The 14,021-nt window shown below is 31.0% G+C and overlaps 1 protein-coding gene across 1 annotated transcript; it reads left to right on the top strand.

The window, feature by feature from the left end:
- Positions 1-12,824: 12,824 nt before the first annotated feature.
- LOC105669142 (large ribosomal subunit protein mL62) lies at positions 12,825-13,897 on the top strand. Its single transcript, XM_012361931.2, has 3 exons — positions 12,825-13,140; positions 13,237-13,422; positions 13,545-13,897. Exons 1-3 carry the CDS (start codon positions 12,979-12,981, stop codon positions 13,803-13,805), a joined length of 609 nt encoding a protein of 202 aa, XP_012217354.1. The 5' UTR covers positions 12,825-12,978; the 3' UTR covers positions 13,806-13,897.
- Positions 13,898-14,021: the final 124 nt, after the last annotated feature.

Consider the following 14,021-nt stretch of genomic DNA (forward strand, 5'->3'; position numbering starts at 1 on the left):
GAACATAATGTCTCTATTTGACTTAATACGCGGCAATCGTACTCGAAAAGCACAAAGATTGTGCAACTGATAGGTCATAAACGTCTATGATTGTATACTTCTAGATTTACCCATTAGATTTGTTTTCCAAAAACCGATCGTTCGATTATTGTATCTACTGAACGTAATCAGTAAGTCAATGACAATACGAAACCTTGAACCGATTGTATATCCGACATCAACGTGGGAGACGCCGCGTCGTTAATGATGCATTCGCCAGATGAGATTGTAAAATCCTGGTCTTGCGAATGTCCACGTATCTTCGTAATATTTCGTAACTTGCTTGTTAGATCTAAGATCTCTCTAGAAATGCAAATTTTATAGCCTTTTTTGTTGCGTTATTATACAATCATTATCATTATATATATAAAAATTATACAGATAATTTTAATTACACTAATTTCCTGAAGATATTTCTAAATGCATAATTGAAAAAATGGTTTTGCAACAATATAAAATTTATGTGTAACATAAAAATATCGAGCAATAAGAAGCATTTTATCTCTCAGAGTATAAAAATTCAGTTATATGTGCCGGTGATTATAAAAGTGGACTAACAATAAGTCAAAAATTTTGATGTTTTTTTTATTTTGAGATATTTCGACTTTATAGATCGATATAACACAAAATAAGTAATAAAATTAATTTTAAAAAATTTTTAACTTATTGTTAGTTCGCTTTCATAATTTCTTTCATATATTTTATAATAAATTAAGAAATACTGTGCGCGATTAATTTTCTTTCGCGCACCAAATGCATGGTGATTAATGAAAGAAGTATAAGACCAGGAAGTGTGTATTCGAAGAAAAATTGCGCTTACAGCTCGAAGAAAAATTCGCTCAATATTACCCGAGACTTTCGCCTGGCTTAACTGAGCGATGATAATGACGGCGATCATTAGCGTCACGACGTCACTGATAACGACGTTCGCTCGCGATCGTTTGAAATCATTGATCGCGTTAATCGATATCAATCGCGAAAATGAAAATCGAGAACACGTCACGAAGATTACGTAAAATATAGCTCGTTACATGTGGATCATGGGTCATTGCGTAATGCGTGTCGTCACTTTTGCTACCATCGATGCGGGCCCGTATGACACACTGACACACAAGTCGAGTTATGACAGACACGATGATTGTGCTAGAGTGTATCGACGCCTAGGTAGCTGCGAGGAATGAAACAATTGAGTGTCGCGTTGCGTCGCATTTAACTCTTCTACTATTGAGGAAAAATAAATTTTGCAAATGCATTTTTTTCACTGTACGTTAATCTTAAATAAATTAACTTGTGAAATATGACTTTTCTTTTGTCATCTGAAAAAGAATAACTTCCGTACTCTTTTGATTCATAAATTGAATCCGAACTCAATCTGAACTAATGCGCATCACATCAGGAATTTGAGAAAATCAAAGTAAAATCTACGGTCTTATGTATATATGTATATATATGACTGTGCACATAAATAATGTGAATCAAGCTTTAGTCGGTGTCGAGACAACAGAGGCATTACAAAACAAGGATGTCGAAGGCAAAAAGCGGGTCATTGCACAGTTCATTTGTCTCTCTGCCAATTTCGGACTTTTTGTGCGTTAAATCCGAATATAACATCAAAAAAATTTCGTATCACATCAATAATTTGAAGAATCCAAAGAATAATATGTTAAAAATAACGATCACGATGCTGCTTCCAATAAAATAAATGTTTTTCTCTCTGATAACTATTCTCCTTTCCTATTTGTAACAAATATTCACGACTCAACATTCTTTTCCGGCTTACTTTTCTCCCGCGTTCTTCTTTGTTTTCTTTGTTAAATAATAAAACAATAATTGATTCAAATCCGATTCTATTATTAGGATACATTCAGATCCACTTGCATAATTCTATAATACTCGTACATATGCACAGAGAAATTGATCAATCACACGTCTAATTTTAATTTATGTTAGACATGTGACTGATCGACTTTTTTATGCATATGCATTATGTGGTTATGCAAATTTATCTGGATATATCGTTAAACATTTTATGGTAGATCTATATGAAGAATACAATGTGAAGGAAGCTTAAGAAGGCAAGCGCGGTGCAGCGCAAGAGAAGGCGCATCTTTTTCTCCGCCACGCGCGCATTAGTCAACGGGTGTGTTTCTCTTCACGATGATGCTAACAGCTTGCCACATAGATAAACGGCAACATACACCGGCAGTATTAGCAAGGAGCATATCTCTTGCGAAAGTGATGCAAGCACGAGTGATGCAGCCGCAAAGGAGAGAAGAAAGACGGCGTTCTTGTCATTCCGTAGGATCGGTCGTTAATGATTATTGAGATATGCTTCGTAATGCATTAGGTGCCTTTCGCGTTATATGCATATGCACCGCATTAGGATGAAAAAGAATTAATATACACGCATTCCCGTCACCGACTGTCTCCTCTTCTTCTTGTTTCTCGCGTTTCTCCCCATTCTCGCTCATTTTTTCATCTTTGCATTATTTTCTGCAGTGTTTTATATCTTGTTTACTTTCTGTCAATTAAATGTGTTATGCAAGGACCTACAAATATCAGCAGTGTATTGCGGAAATTCTGTAGATGGAATTTACTTTTTCATTAAACAACACACAGCGCGTACGGCCGCGGCACTCTATCAGTAAATATAGTGATAGGCGAATCAAGAACGGATCTTTTGCGCGTTCAAATCAGTGCGTTGCACAAATACTATTTTGCATTTACCTCCGCGCGTATCTTTCAGACAATATTATAATATAATGTCGGCGACCTTGACAATTATGTCACACGCAATCTCAAGCCGGTACGCAAGAGGCACTTGCAGGATGTAACTCTGAACAATGCATCAAATATATAGCGATTTACGCAGAATTACCCATTACGTCTAAACTACAAATAATATAGGGGCGTTCCGTCGATGTAGCGATTAGCTTATGCATTCTAAAAAACATTTATTTCCAATAACTGTCGCGTTAAATCAGTTAATAAATAACTGATATAAAAGATTGGTTAATATTATGATATAAACAGTTAACATTATGATCAGTTTATATTATGATTCGAACAGTTTTTCCCAGGACAGTAATATATTATGCGAAAGTATATCATATATACATCATTTTTTAGATCGATCGTCTTAATAAATTGAAATGCAAACAAAGTGAATCTACTCACCGCACGATGTGCAGCAGCGGAGTTGTTGTCTTGTTGTACTGTAAATTTGATCTGTAACAAAAGTGAATACAGATTAGAACTATTAAAGAGAAATATTAATTACACATAATGATTTTTGTTATGATTTGATCTGTGCAATTATCTAAACAAAAAAAATATTGAAAAAATTTAATAAAAATTTAATAATTAAAAATAATAATAAATATGTAACAAATTTTTAATAAACATAAATAAATAAAAGATATATATGTATATAAATATTGTAAATATTATTTAACATTTTATCGAATATAAATATATTAAGTTGATTAGAAAATTACTTCGAATTTCTACATTTTTATCGAAAAACTCGAAGAAATTTTCCGATCAACTCAATAAAATATTTCAAACATTTTATGTGCCGAAAACGTCTAATAGATACGTAATAGATGTGTATAGACGTCTATACGCGTCTAATATACGTATTTTCGACCTGTTATTTCTCACTGAGCACATTCCATATTATTTTATATGCAATATTATGCAAAAAAAATAGATAACAAATAATTACTTACTCTTACTCTGCCGATGCCCGATGCTCTTCTTGAACTTCCTCCTTCTCTCATCCTTGTTCTTCAAAGCACTCAAACACGCGTTCGTGACGCGAATACGAAAACTGTGCGGTATGTTAAAAGGCACTACCGACGCGTCACATTAAAATAAAAGTGAAACTCACGGATATTTTGCACGGAATACACGTTCGACACTTTGCCGCATCCGGGTAAGTAAGGTTAAGATGGTAAGGTTAAGATAGTAAGGTTTAGATTAGTAAGATTTAGTTACTACATTGAAAGAAATAACCGCCGCAATATGGAATGATCTGCTCTGTATACGAGTGTCGCCGTGCGAATGATAACGGGATAATAAAATATGGTAAGGACAAGGTCGCGCCGATCTAATTTCGAAGTATACGGAACAGAGAATAATAATGTGAATAGATCGGCGCGCCGATGTCATGTAAACATACCGTGCGCGCGCAATCTTTTTAGAACGAATTCGTTCTGCGAAATCATTATCATTTTAAACGCTTGGTGTTTCGTTGCTTTCATACGTCGAATATTTTTTTGTTTTTTACATTAACATTACTCACTTAACTATTGCTTGTTGCCTACAATTTGAAGAAAGATTCAAAGATGCATTTTTCTTTTTGGCAAAGAAGTCAGTAAAAATTTTTGCACGGCAGGTAAAACTTCTTTAATGTCAGGATATAACTATTGTAATTTTATCCACTCACGAGCGAAACATTCGTTACGATCTGCATCCTGTATCTTATAATGTGATACTACTTTCACTTTTAAATAGAATACATATGAAATCCTCTAGAATATATTACAAAATTGGATCGAATTAAATAGAATAAAGTAAATTTTGAATATTATATACGGTAAAATATTTAAGTTCTATTATCAAATAAAAAGATTCTTTACATGTATGTAGAATTTTATATAAATTTAAATTTTTATTAGCTTAATTTAAACGTAAATAATTTACATTTACATTTTCTATTGGAAAAATAATTAAAATAATTAAAGTTTAAATTTAAATAACACAAAGTTATGAACTAATTGATTAAAAATTATTAAAATAAAATGAATCATCTATCTTAGAAATTATCATCTACATTTGATCAATTATCAATCGCAAATTCATGTTTTATATTTACTCTAAAAACTTTTCTTCTTAAAAAAGTCACAGAAGTAGCTGTTAGTATGCGCGATCCTTTATTTACATGCCGCGCACGAGTTCTGTATAAATATGTGTTCCGTCATTGTAAGAGAAAGTATGGTTGCAGCAATGATAAGACGTGGAATAGTTTTGCATGCACTATTTTGTCTCCAGTTGGTTACCGGTCTTACACATACAAAAACTTATTAACATATTTTTCTTTTTTGCCATCGCAAGAATATTATGGCAAATACGTGCTTATATTGCGAAAATGATCGCAAATTGTATCAGGTGTGCATTACATTTATCGTCAGAATTACAATACATTGTGTAGATCATTTGCATGATTCAACGCGCGTCTGATACAAGGCGAATGATAAAAGTACAATTAGATTCAAGAATAAACCAAAAATGGTGAAAACAAATTATACGAATTGCACGATGTAATTGTTACGAAGAAGTGTCGTTACCGGCGTCATTGAACGAGTATAAATGTGTTACTGATATCATTGGATGTGTAATACCGCAGTCATACAGTAATGACAGCATCATCTCTTTCAGCACGCGCGCACAATAATCTATTATAATTTATAAATGAATTTACGGTTCTGAAAGTACGGCAAATAAAAAAAGTGGGACACAGAAGGGTTAAATTATTTTGAAGGACACATTACACCGTACATTTGTTTTAAGTATGGAAGAGTGCTATATTCTTTCTATCGTTGAATTCAGAAAATAAGTTTTTTAAAAGTGCCAGAAAATATCTAGCGCCATTTGAAAAATTCTGGTGACTTTGACCTTGATAGAAGAATTTATATGTATTGTATGTATATACATATATGTGTTTCGCTGGTATTTTCATAATCAATTTATGCAAAAGAGGAGAGGCGTCTCTGACGTGTTCCGTTTGCACGAAACCGGATCTAAGCTATATTTTTTACCTGAAGGAAACGTTATCGAGGAATTAATTATTCGCCACCGTTTGTGAGAAAAAAAATTTAATATTATCTACATGTCATTATATTAATCTCAATTTAATGTAGACAAATTTAGATAGTTTAATCAATCAAGGCAATTTAATAATCGCGCAATTTATTAATTAAATTTAATAAAAGTATTATAATATTAGATTTTAATGCAAATATTTATATTTTGTTAAATAGTCAGTCGTATTGTGCAATTGGCGGCATTACAATTTATTTCAAGTCAAATCTACGTCGATCACAGATGAATCACGTTAGCAACGCTAACGAGCGCGATTACTCTCTCTATTGTTACGTATCTTCATAGATCGCGGATATTCGCTTCATAATGCATATACAGCTGTAGCGCATGTTCTATCGGGCCGCAATTACGCGCCAAATTGTGCAATCTGCTAATCATTTTCTTCCTAACTGTCGAAAGGGATAACGACAACGACGATAACGTCCCGTTATCCAACGGTGTGAGAGAAATCATACGCGATGGGCGTTACGTCATTTATGGAATTAAGATCCGATATATTATGTAAAAACGCGTACGCGCGCGCTTAACGTGTAACACGTTCCGCTAAATTAATTGCAAAACGCGCGCATGTATAGTATATCGCTGCCGCATAGTTGTATCGTTAAAAGTACTTGGAAGATTTTGTATGTTGAAGAAATTTTTTTGAATAATTTATTTTAGAAATTTCATTGAATTTCCTTGAAATTTTTAGTAGGCAAAATACTTGGCCACCCACTTGTGTTCAAGTGCTCTCAATTCAACTGTTTGGATAAGTTCGGATAAGTAGTGATTGCATACAGTCGCATACTAGGGCTAAAGATTGCCGTTTTATACATGTCGGAACGGAAGTAAAAAAAAAAAAAAAATAATATTCTTTATTCCCTTTTGTAAGATTTAAAAAGATTGTCGGCATACTTAAAATGGTATAATTAGTATTTTGGCTTGAAAGATTGTAGCTTGGCCAACCATAGAAGAATGCTTTATAATCCTTGCTCGATCCATATATTTCATTCCGCACCAAAGCGGAATTGTTTAGTCTCGAGCCGTCCTACCACGACATCGTCTTCATGCTAGTGAGGATTTCTGACTCACACTGTCATTTTTTCTTTGAGGATATTGCACGTTTTTGCAGCTACGTATTCTCTCGAAGTTCTATCCTGTTTTGATACACAGGGTTGTTTGTAAAAGAACCTCGCGTCCGAATTCAGCGTTCCTCCACTCACCTTGACTTCTTGATTTGTATGCTGTGAGCCTGGCCGATGTGACTAGATCTAGAGAGAAGTGATTTTTTTATAAGAATTAAAATTTATAACTTGTCTTTTCTCTATGTGTGATGTTGCAAGTCGAAAGATTATCGCTTATCATATTCCGTTCACGATTTTACAAAAAATTATTCGATGTCGATTTACTTTCATTTTCACTTGATAGATCGTAGGGACGCAAACGATTTATCGTCAACTAATGATCATCGATAGTTTTTAGCCATCGCAAAGCATTAATCTGCAAAACGAGATGTAACCTTGTCATAGTATTTCAGCGGGAAAAAACACAGCCGCGTCGATGGAGTTCCGTGTCCTTGCAGTGGATCGTTCGTGCGTCAGTTATTACCATGATTTTCAGAACGCATTTTGTGCCGCAATCCTCTTGCAAAATAGCAGTTGCGCTAATGCTTAAAGTGTATACACAATAAATGTGCCCATTAAAAATTTTTACGCGACCGCGAAGCAATAACTGACCATTCGATTACATTGAAATAAGATATTTTATAGTTTAATGAACACATAAAGTACAAACAAGACAATTTTTTGCTCTTCATCTTTGAAAACCGCTTGATAAACGATATTTCAAAACGTAATGCAAATTTTGAAAATTTTTATATTTTATATCTTTAATAGTGCGTTCGGAATGATTGCACCATCGCAACTTACGTAGTAATCAACTATGGCAAAATACGCACGAAAACTTCTTTTTAATTTAGAATTTTTATCATTGTTATCTGACAGTTTAGATGACAAAATATATATGAAATTTTACAAAAAATACAAAAATCTACTGAAAAATACAAAATTGTATATCAGAAATGTAGTAAATAATTATAGTGACAAAGAAGTAGAAACTATTTTACATTGATTATTTTTTATTTAATATTTATAATTTATTTGTTATTTTTAACTTATGTATGTTTAGTTTCGTCTTTCTCGGAGAAAACATGTTACAAATTAATTCAATTGTTTGAAAAAACCCACACAACACATGGACGTCTTCGGGACGTACCACATATGTCCTCAGATGTCCATTTTATGACGTCAGTTTTTGGACGTCCAAAGGACGTCCAGAGAACGTTTTATGGACGTTCCAAAATATTGTCTACGTCTTTATGAGAGATAAGATGTTTTGAAGATGTCCTGAGAACATCCATAAAATGTCCCCAGGACGTCTGTGGTACGGCCCGAGGACGTCAGTGGTATAACCCGAAGACGTTTTATGGACGTTCCACAATATCGTACACGACTTATTTATAAGAGATAAAGAATGTTTTGAAGATGTCCTGGGAACATCCATAAAATGTCCAAGACGTCTGTAATATGGCCCGAGGACATCTGTGGTATGACCCGAAGACGTCCATAATAATGTCTCAAAAGACATCCGTTCCCAGAGAATAATGTAATTCGTGTGAACTTACACATATTTATATTATATATACTATATTATATTATTAGTGTATTATACATATATATAATCATATATAATAAAAATATTTAATATATATATATACTTAATAAAAAGTTGAAAATAAATAATTTAATAATACAAAAAATTTTTAATATAATATTTTTAACATTTTAAAATAATCAATTAAAAATACAAAAATTGGATTGCTTAAAAATTGCAAATTTATTTTAATAAAAATTAAATACATAACAATAATAATCAATTATAAATGTCATAAATTTTATTTAAATAAATTGAAATTAATTATATAAAAATAAACTAAATTTAATTAATTATATAAGAACTTCTATTTATGTTTTATTGAGGTTTAAAAATCAGCTATTTAAATATTATATATTTTATTTAAGAAAATTGAAGAAATAGAAATTATTTTTATAAAAATTAAATCGATTTTTAATTGGATTTATTAAAAATATGTCAATAAAAAATAAATTGTACGTTTTAAATCATGTAATGAAAATATAATCTAATTTATTCAAATAAATTAAAGTTTTGTAAATAGTAAATAATTAAATAAATTAAAATAATAACAAATTACATTGATTACATTATATTTTAAAAATAAACTGTACATTTTTAATTAAGTAATAAATATATCATATATTTTATTTAAATACATAAAAATTTATTGTATAAAAACATTTTTAGTAATAATTTATTAATATTTTACAATACTGTACAATTCATTCCGTAAAAATTAAATGCATTATACAAAAATGTTGAATTTATTAACAATTTGTTTTTTTTAAATAAACAATCAAAAATTAATACATTTTAACAAATAGATGTAAGTGAAATTTATAATAATTAAATTAAATAAAATAAATAAAAATTCAGTTTTTTCAAAATTTTTTATTTTTTATAATCAAAATTAATTTTTGACTAATCATAATTTAATTCACATGCAATTACAAAATATATGTATATATGATTATTAAATATATTCATAAAATGAAAAAATATATACATATATATATATAATGTATAACGTGCAATATACATATTATTCAAAAGAATGTAAAATAAATGATAATTTTATCGGCAATTTTTATTTTAGCAAGTTAGTTTCTAATTATTTATTATTGAAAATTTATTAATTTTATTTTTTTTCTACTCTATTATTGTTGGAAATAGATTTTTATCGGACCTGCGATTGAACAAATAGTTCCAATTATGAGAAGAAAACCAATAGTTGCAATTATGAGAAGAAAACTGGGATATTTGCAATAATAATTTCACACAAACAGATATACATACAAACTAATGTACTTCTGTCGTTATCTGAAAATTTGAATTCGTCATGGTCGCGCGGGTCGCGCGTAATATTCCGTCAGCCACTCACAACGAAGCGCTTGCTCGCCTTTCCCTCTCTGCATATACTGACTTGAGTAAAAATACCTTGTGTCGTGCAACGTGGTACAACGTGCAAGTGAGTTTTGAGATTACGAACGAAAACGTGAATTGCACGAGAACGAACAGTAAGTATTATGTGTACCTAGAGATAGGAGAGTGGAGAGAAAGCCAAGGTATAGTTTTAAGGTATAAGTTTTACTTGCTTGAAGAGAATATTTGATTAGCAACCACTTAATTTCCTTATTATTGCAAAGAGTCTGCGAAGAGATGTTATTAAAACAAACCAAAATTTTGTTTAAAGTTTACAGGTGTGTTGTAAAAATTTTTATTGTGTTTCAATTAAAATAAAAAAAGTATTTTATAGTTTAATTGCATTGGTGTCCGTTATTTATACTTGTATGCATTTAAGTACAAGTATATACCCATACTTAAACAACATATTTTCGTAGTACGGCATTAGTGCATCGTTGCAACGTAACATAATGGATTTCTTACGGACGTTTTTTTTTGAAAAAGGATTTATGTCAGTAAAAATAGTATAAAATGTAAACAAATATGCGCGTTTTAATTTTGTTTTTGTCATTATTATAAAATATTTGTTTACTTTTAATTACACTATTTTTACTGACATGAAAATATATTTTACTAAATAAAATACAACAATAACGTACTAAGGACGTATAGAAGACGTAGTAATGTCACGATAATGACGTACTAACGACGTACCAACGACATACGACGGCGTCCTAAAGATGTACAAAGGATGTACTAAGGACGTACAGAGGACGTCTAAGGGCGGTACATTGTACGTACAAATGACATCTACTGAACGTTCTCGGAACATGTCTGGTACGTCATCTGGACGTCCGTACATGTCGAGTGGGACGTCCTATAGACATCCATCGAACGTCGAATTGTTGTATGGGAAGTAATTTTTATAATGTTGACGTGTCTATATGGCACGTGTGTAAATATGAAATGTAAATATGAAGTCAGCTGATGCTTATATTCTTGCATTTTTGTGGTAAATAAATAATAATTTTTTTCTATTTTATAGTTATAAGAATTAAATTTCAGGTAACGTTGGCAACAAATCTACTTTTCACAGTGTAGTTAATCACTTTGACAAATGACAAAATCTACATTGCTTAACTACAATCCCAGACAACACGCATGTCTACAGATATCTAAAAGACGTCTGAAAGAAAAATGCCGTCTTTTGAACATCTTTCAGATATCTTTAAGACATGCGTATTGTCTGAGAAGAATAGAGTCCTAAATTTCTTAATTAACTTACCTCTTTTAGTAATTTTTTTTTCCAAAAATTAATAAAGAAAAACAAGATTTAGCTGACTTTATTTTAAACAAATAATGAATATTTATGAATATTGTAACAATTGCTTTATTACATAATGCTTATATTTATATTTTTTACTCCTAGATTGCTTAGTAATTTTAGTGTAGTTGGATGCATGGACACTACTTACGTAAACAGTAAATGTCCAAAACATAAATTACTTTTAACGTATGTCAATTGACACGACCAAACATCTGTCAGTTTACAGTGCATTTGTGATGCAAATCGGAAGTTCCTAGACTGTTTTACTGGTGTTCCATGGACAAATTGCTTAATGATTCTAGAACAGGGGTGCCCAACCAGATCGATTGCGATCTACCTGTCGATCGCGACGTACTTTTTGATAGATCTTTTTCAGATTTCGATTTTTAATTTGTTTCATTCTATTACAGAATTTATATTTGTAATTTTGATACTTATTTTGTTCTTATTAATTTATATTACGACATTTACTTTGTCTCTATTGATATGTTTGATAAACGTTGAAATCACATCCTAATTTTGTATTTTTTCTCCGTACATGTAGGATAGATCGCGAGGTTACTCTACTAAAAAAGTAGCTTCTATGTACAAAAAGGTTGAGCAGCACTGTACAAAAGGTTGTGAACATTTCATTTATCATTTATTTATCCATTTGCACATCAGTTGGGTAATGATTTTCATCTTTTGAGTGATGTTGCATATTCTATTTGTACTAACGTTTTAACTTTATATAGAAATTATGGAAATTTAACTAATGGTAGAAAAAATTTAAATCACAAATTTAGCATGACTCTGGTTAGAATAAAAAATGTCTTCGGTATTTTAAAAACTCGATTTCGTCATGCCGATGCTCAGTCGGATTTTTGAAACAAAACTATCATCTAATGACTGAAATTTTCCTAATTGCTCCTTGGACTTCGCGTCGGCTATTACCAGATATACAATTGTGATCACTAGCAATTATTGCATCTCTTTTAATATGCTTGAAACGATTACAGCATTTATCTATATTATATTTAACTTTAAATTTATGCAAAAGTTCCTCAAATATTTTTGTTTTTTACATTTCATTCAAATTTTTAAATTTTTTTAGAGGTCCTATTTATAGCCAATATTTATAATATAAACTTAAAGATTCTAAAACGTTGAAATTTTAAGACGTTACGACTTTTTCAGACGTTTTTTAGATGTCTAACAAGATGCGTGTTGTCTAAAAATTTGTGAAACTGCAATCATACTTTACATTTGCAAACAATACGTTCTCAACAAATTATCAACTACAAGTAGCCATTAACAATAAAGTAAACAGAAGTCTTATTTTACTTAATATAAAATAAACGTTATTTATTGCAGAAAAATATTTAATTATTATTATTAATAATATTAATGAAGAAAATAGAAGAAAATACCTATCTAAGCATGCAAGCACGCGCGCGTGAATTTTAGCGCGTGTTCCTACTTCATGTCACATGGCCCATTTTAGTTCTCCGGGGATATTGAAGGTGTCGCTAAAACTAGCTCCTACTTTTACCTTCTACTTCATTGCTATTTTGAAAAGCGTGTTATGGCATGTATAGAGTTGAATATGTTTTTATAATCAAATTTTTTCCAGTTATTTCCACGAAAAGATAATAAAGACTGAAATCAAGATGAATTTCGTTGGAAAACAGTGTTTGAGAAATTTACAAAACAACGTTAGAAGTCACAATCTGCCGATCACAAGGCTCGGTAGAACTTTCACCTTTAAAAGCGCTTTATCTCTTGAGAATTTATATCCAGGAAGCAGACAGAAACTGCATACTCCAAATTTTGTTAGTGTATTTTAATTTATTTAACAATACTTGCAAGAAGATTTAGTGTTATTTATGTTTTGAGTAACATAACCTCAACTGATTGTTGCTTTTCAGGTACCGGATCCTAAAGCAAAGTTCAGTGGTTACATACCGTTGGATAAAATACAAATAACATATAGTGCTAGCAGCGGTCCAGGAGGACAAAATGTAAACTCTGTAAATACCAAAGTAGATTTAAGGTTTCAAGTGAACAATGCTACCTGGCTGTCGGAGGAAATCAGAACGAAATTATTGGAACAGGTGACTAGTATTATTTTACAAATGATGACTTAATCGATTAATTTAAATTATTAAATTAATATCCGATATCAATTTTTATTCTAAACATATAAAACAACTTCAATATAAAATTATTGTTTTAGAATAAAAACAAAATAAACAAAGATGGTTACTTGATAATTAAGTCAGATTTAACAAGATCTCAACATTTAAACTTGGCGGATGCTCTTGAGAAATTAAGGACAATGGTAAGAGCTACTTTTGTAGCACCACCAGAACCATCACCAGAATCGGAAGAGAAGAAGAGAAAAAAATTACTGAAAGCCGCTAGGGAAAGACTACACGAGAAGAGAATTCATTCACAAGTCAAACAAAGCAGACAAGCCTCTACATTTGATATTTAAGTCAATTAGTTCAATTATTTAATTATATAAGTGCTGTATAGTATATATAAATATAAACTATGGATAAAATAAAGAAAAAATATTAAAATCTATATGATTATTTTATAACTCTCAATAATGTGCTTAATTATAAATGGCAAACATTAAAGATGTTTAGTTAGCATGCGGATTAATGGAGTTGGACAACATCCTCCAGATGCATATTGTTTGATGAGT

Source organism: Linepithema humile, chromosome 1 (assembly GCF_040581485.1).
Source record: "Linepithema humile isolate Giens D197 chromosome 1, Lhum_UNIL_v1.0, whole genome shotgun sequence".
In the NCBI taxonomy this organism is placed as follows: Eukaryota; Metazoa; Arthropoda; class Insecta; order Hymenoptera; family Formicidae; genus Linepithema; species Linepithema humile.

Excerpts from the sequence above, each read along its gene's own strand:
- LOC105669142 (XM_012361931.2), top strand. The coding sequence starts at position 12,979 with ATGAATTTCGTTGGAAAACAGTGTTTGAGAAATTTACAAAACAACGTT. Across the intron at positions 13,141-13,236 it reads AACTGCATACTCCAAATTTT|GTACCGGATCCTAAAGCAAA; the intron begins GTTAGTGTATTT and ends GTTGCTTTTCAG. Across the intron at positions 13,423-13,544 it reads GAACGAAATTATTGGAACAG|AATAAAAACAAAATAAACAA; the intron begins GTGACTAGTATT and ends TTATTGTTTTAG.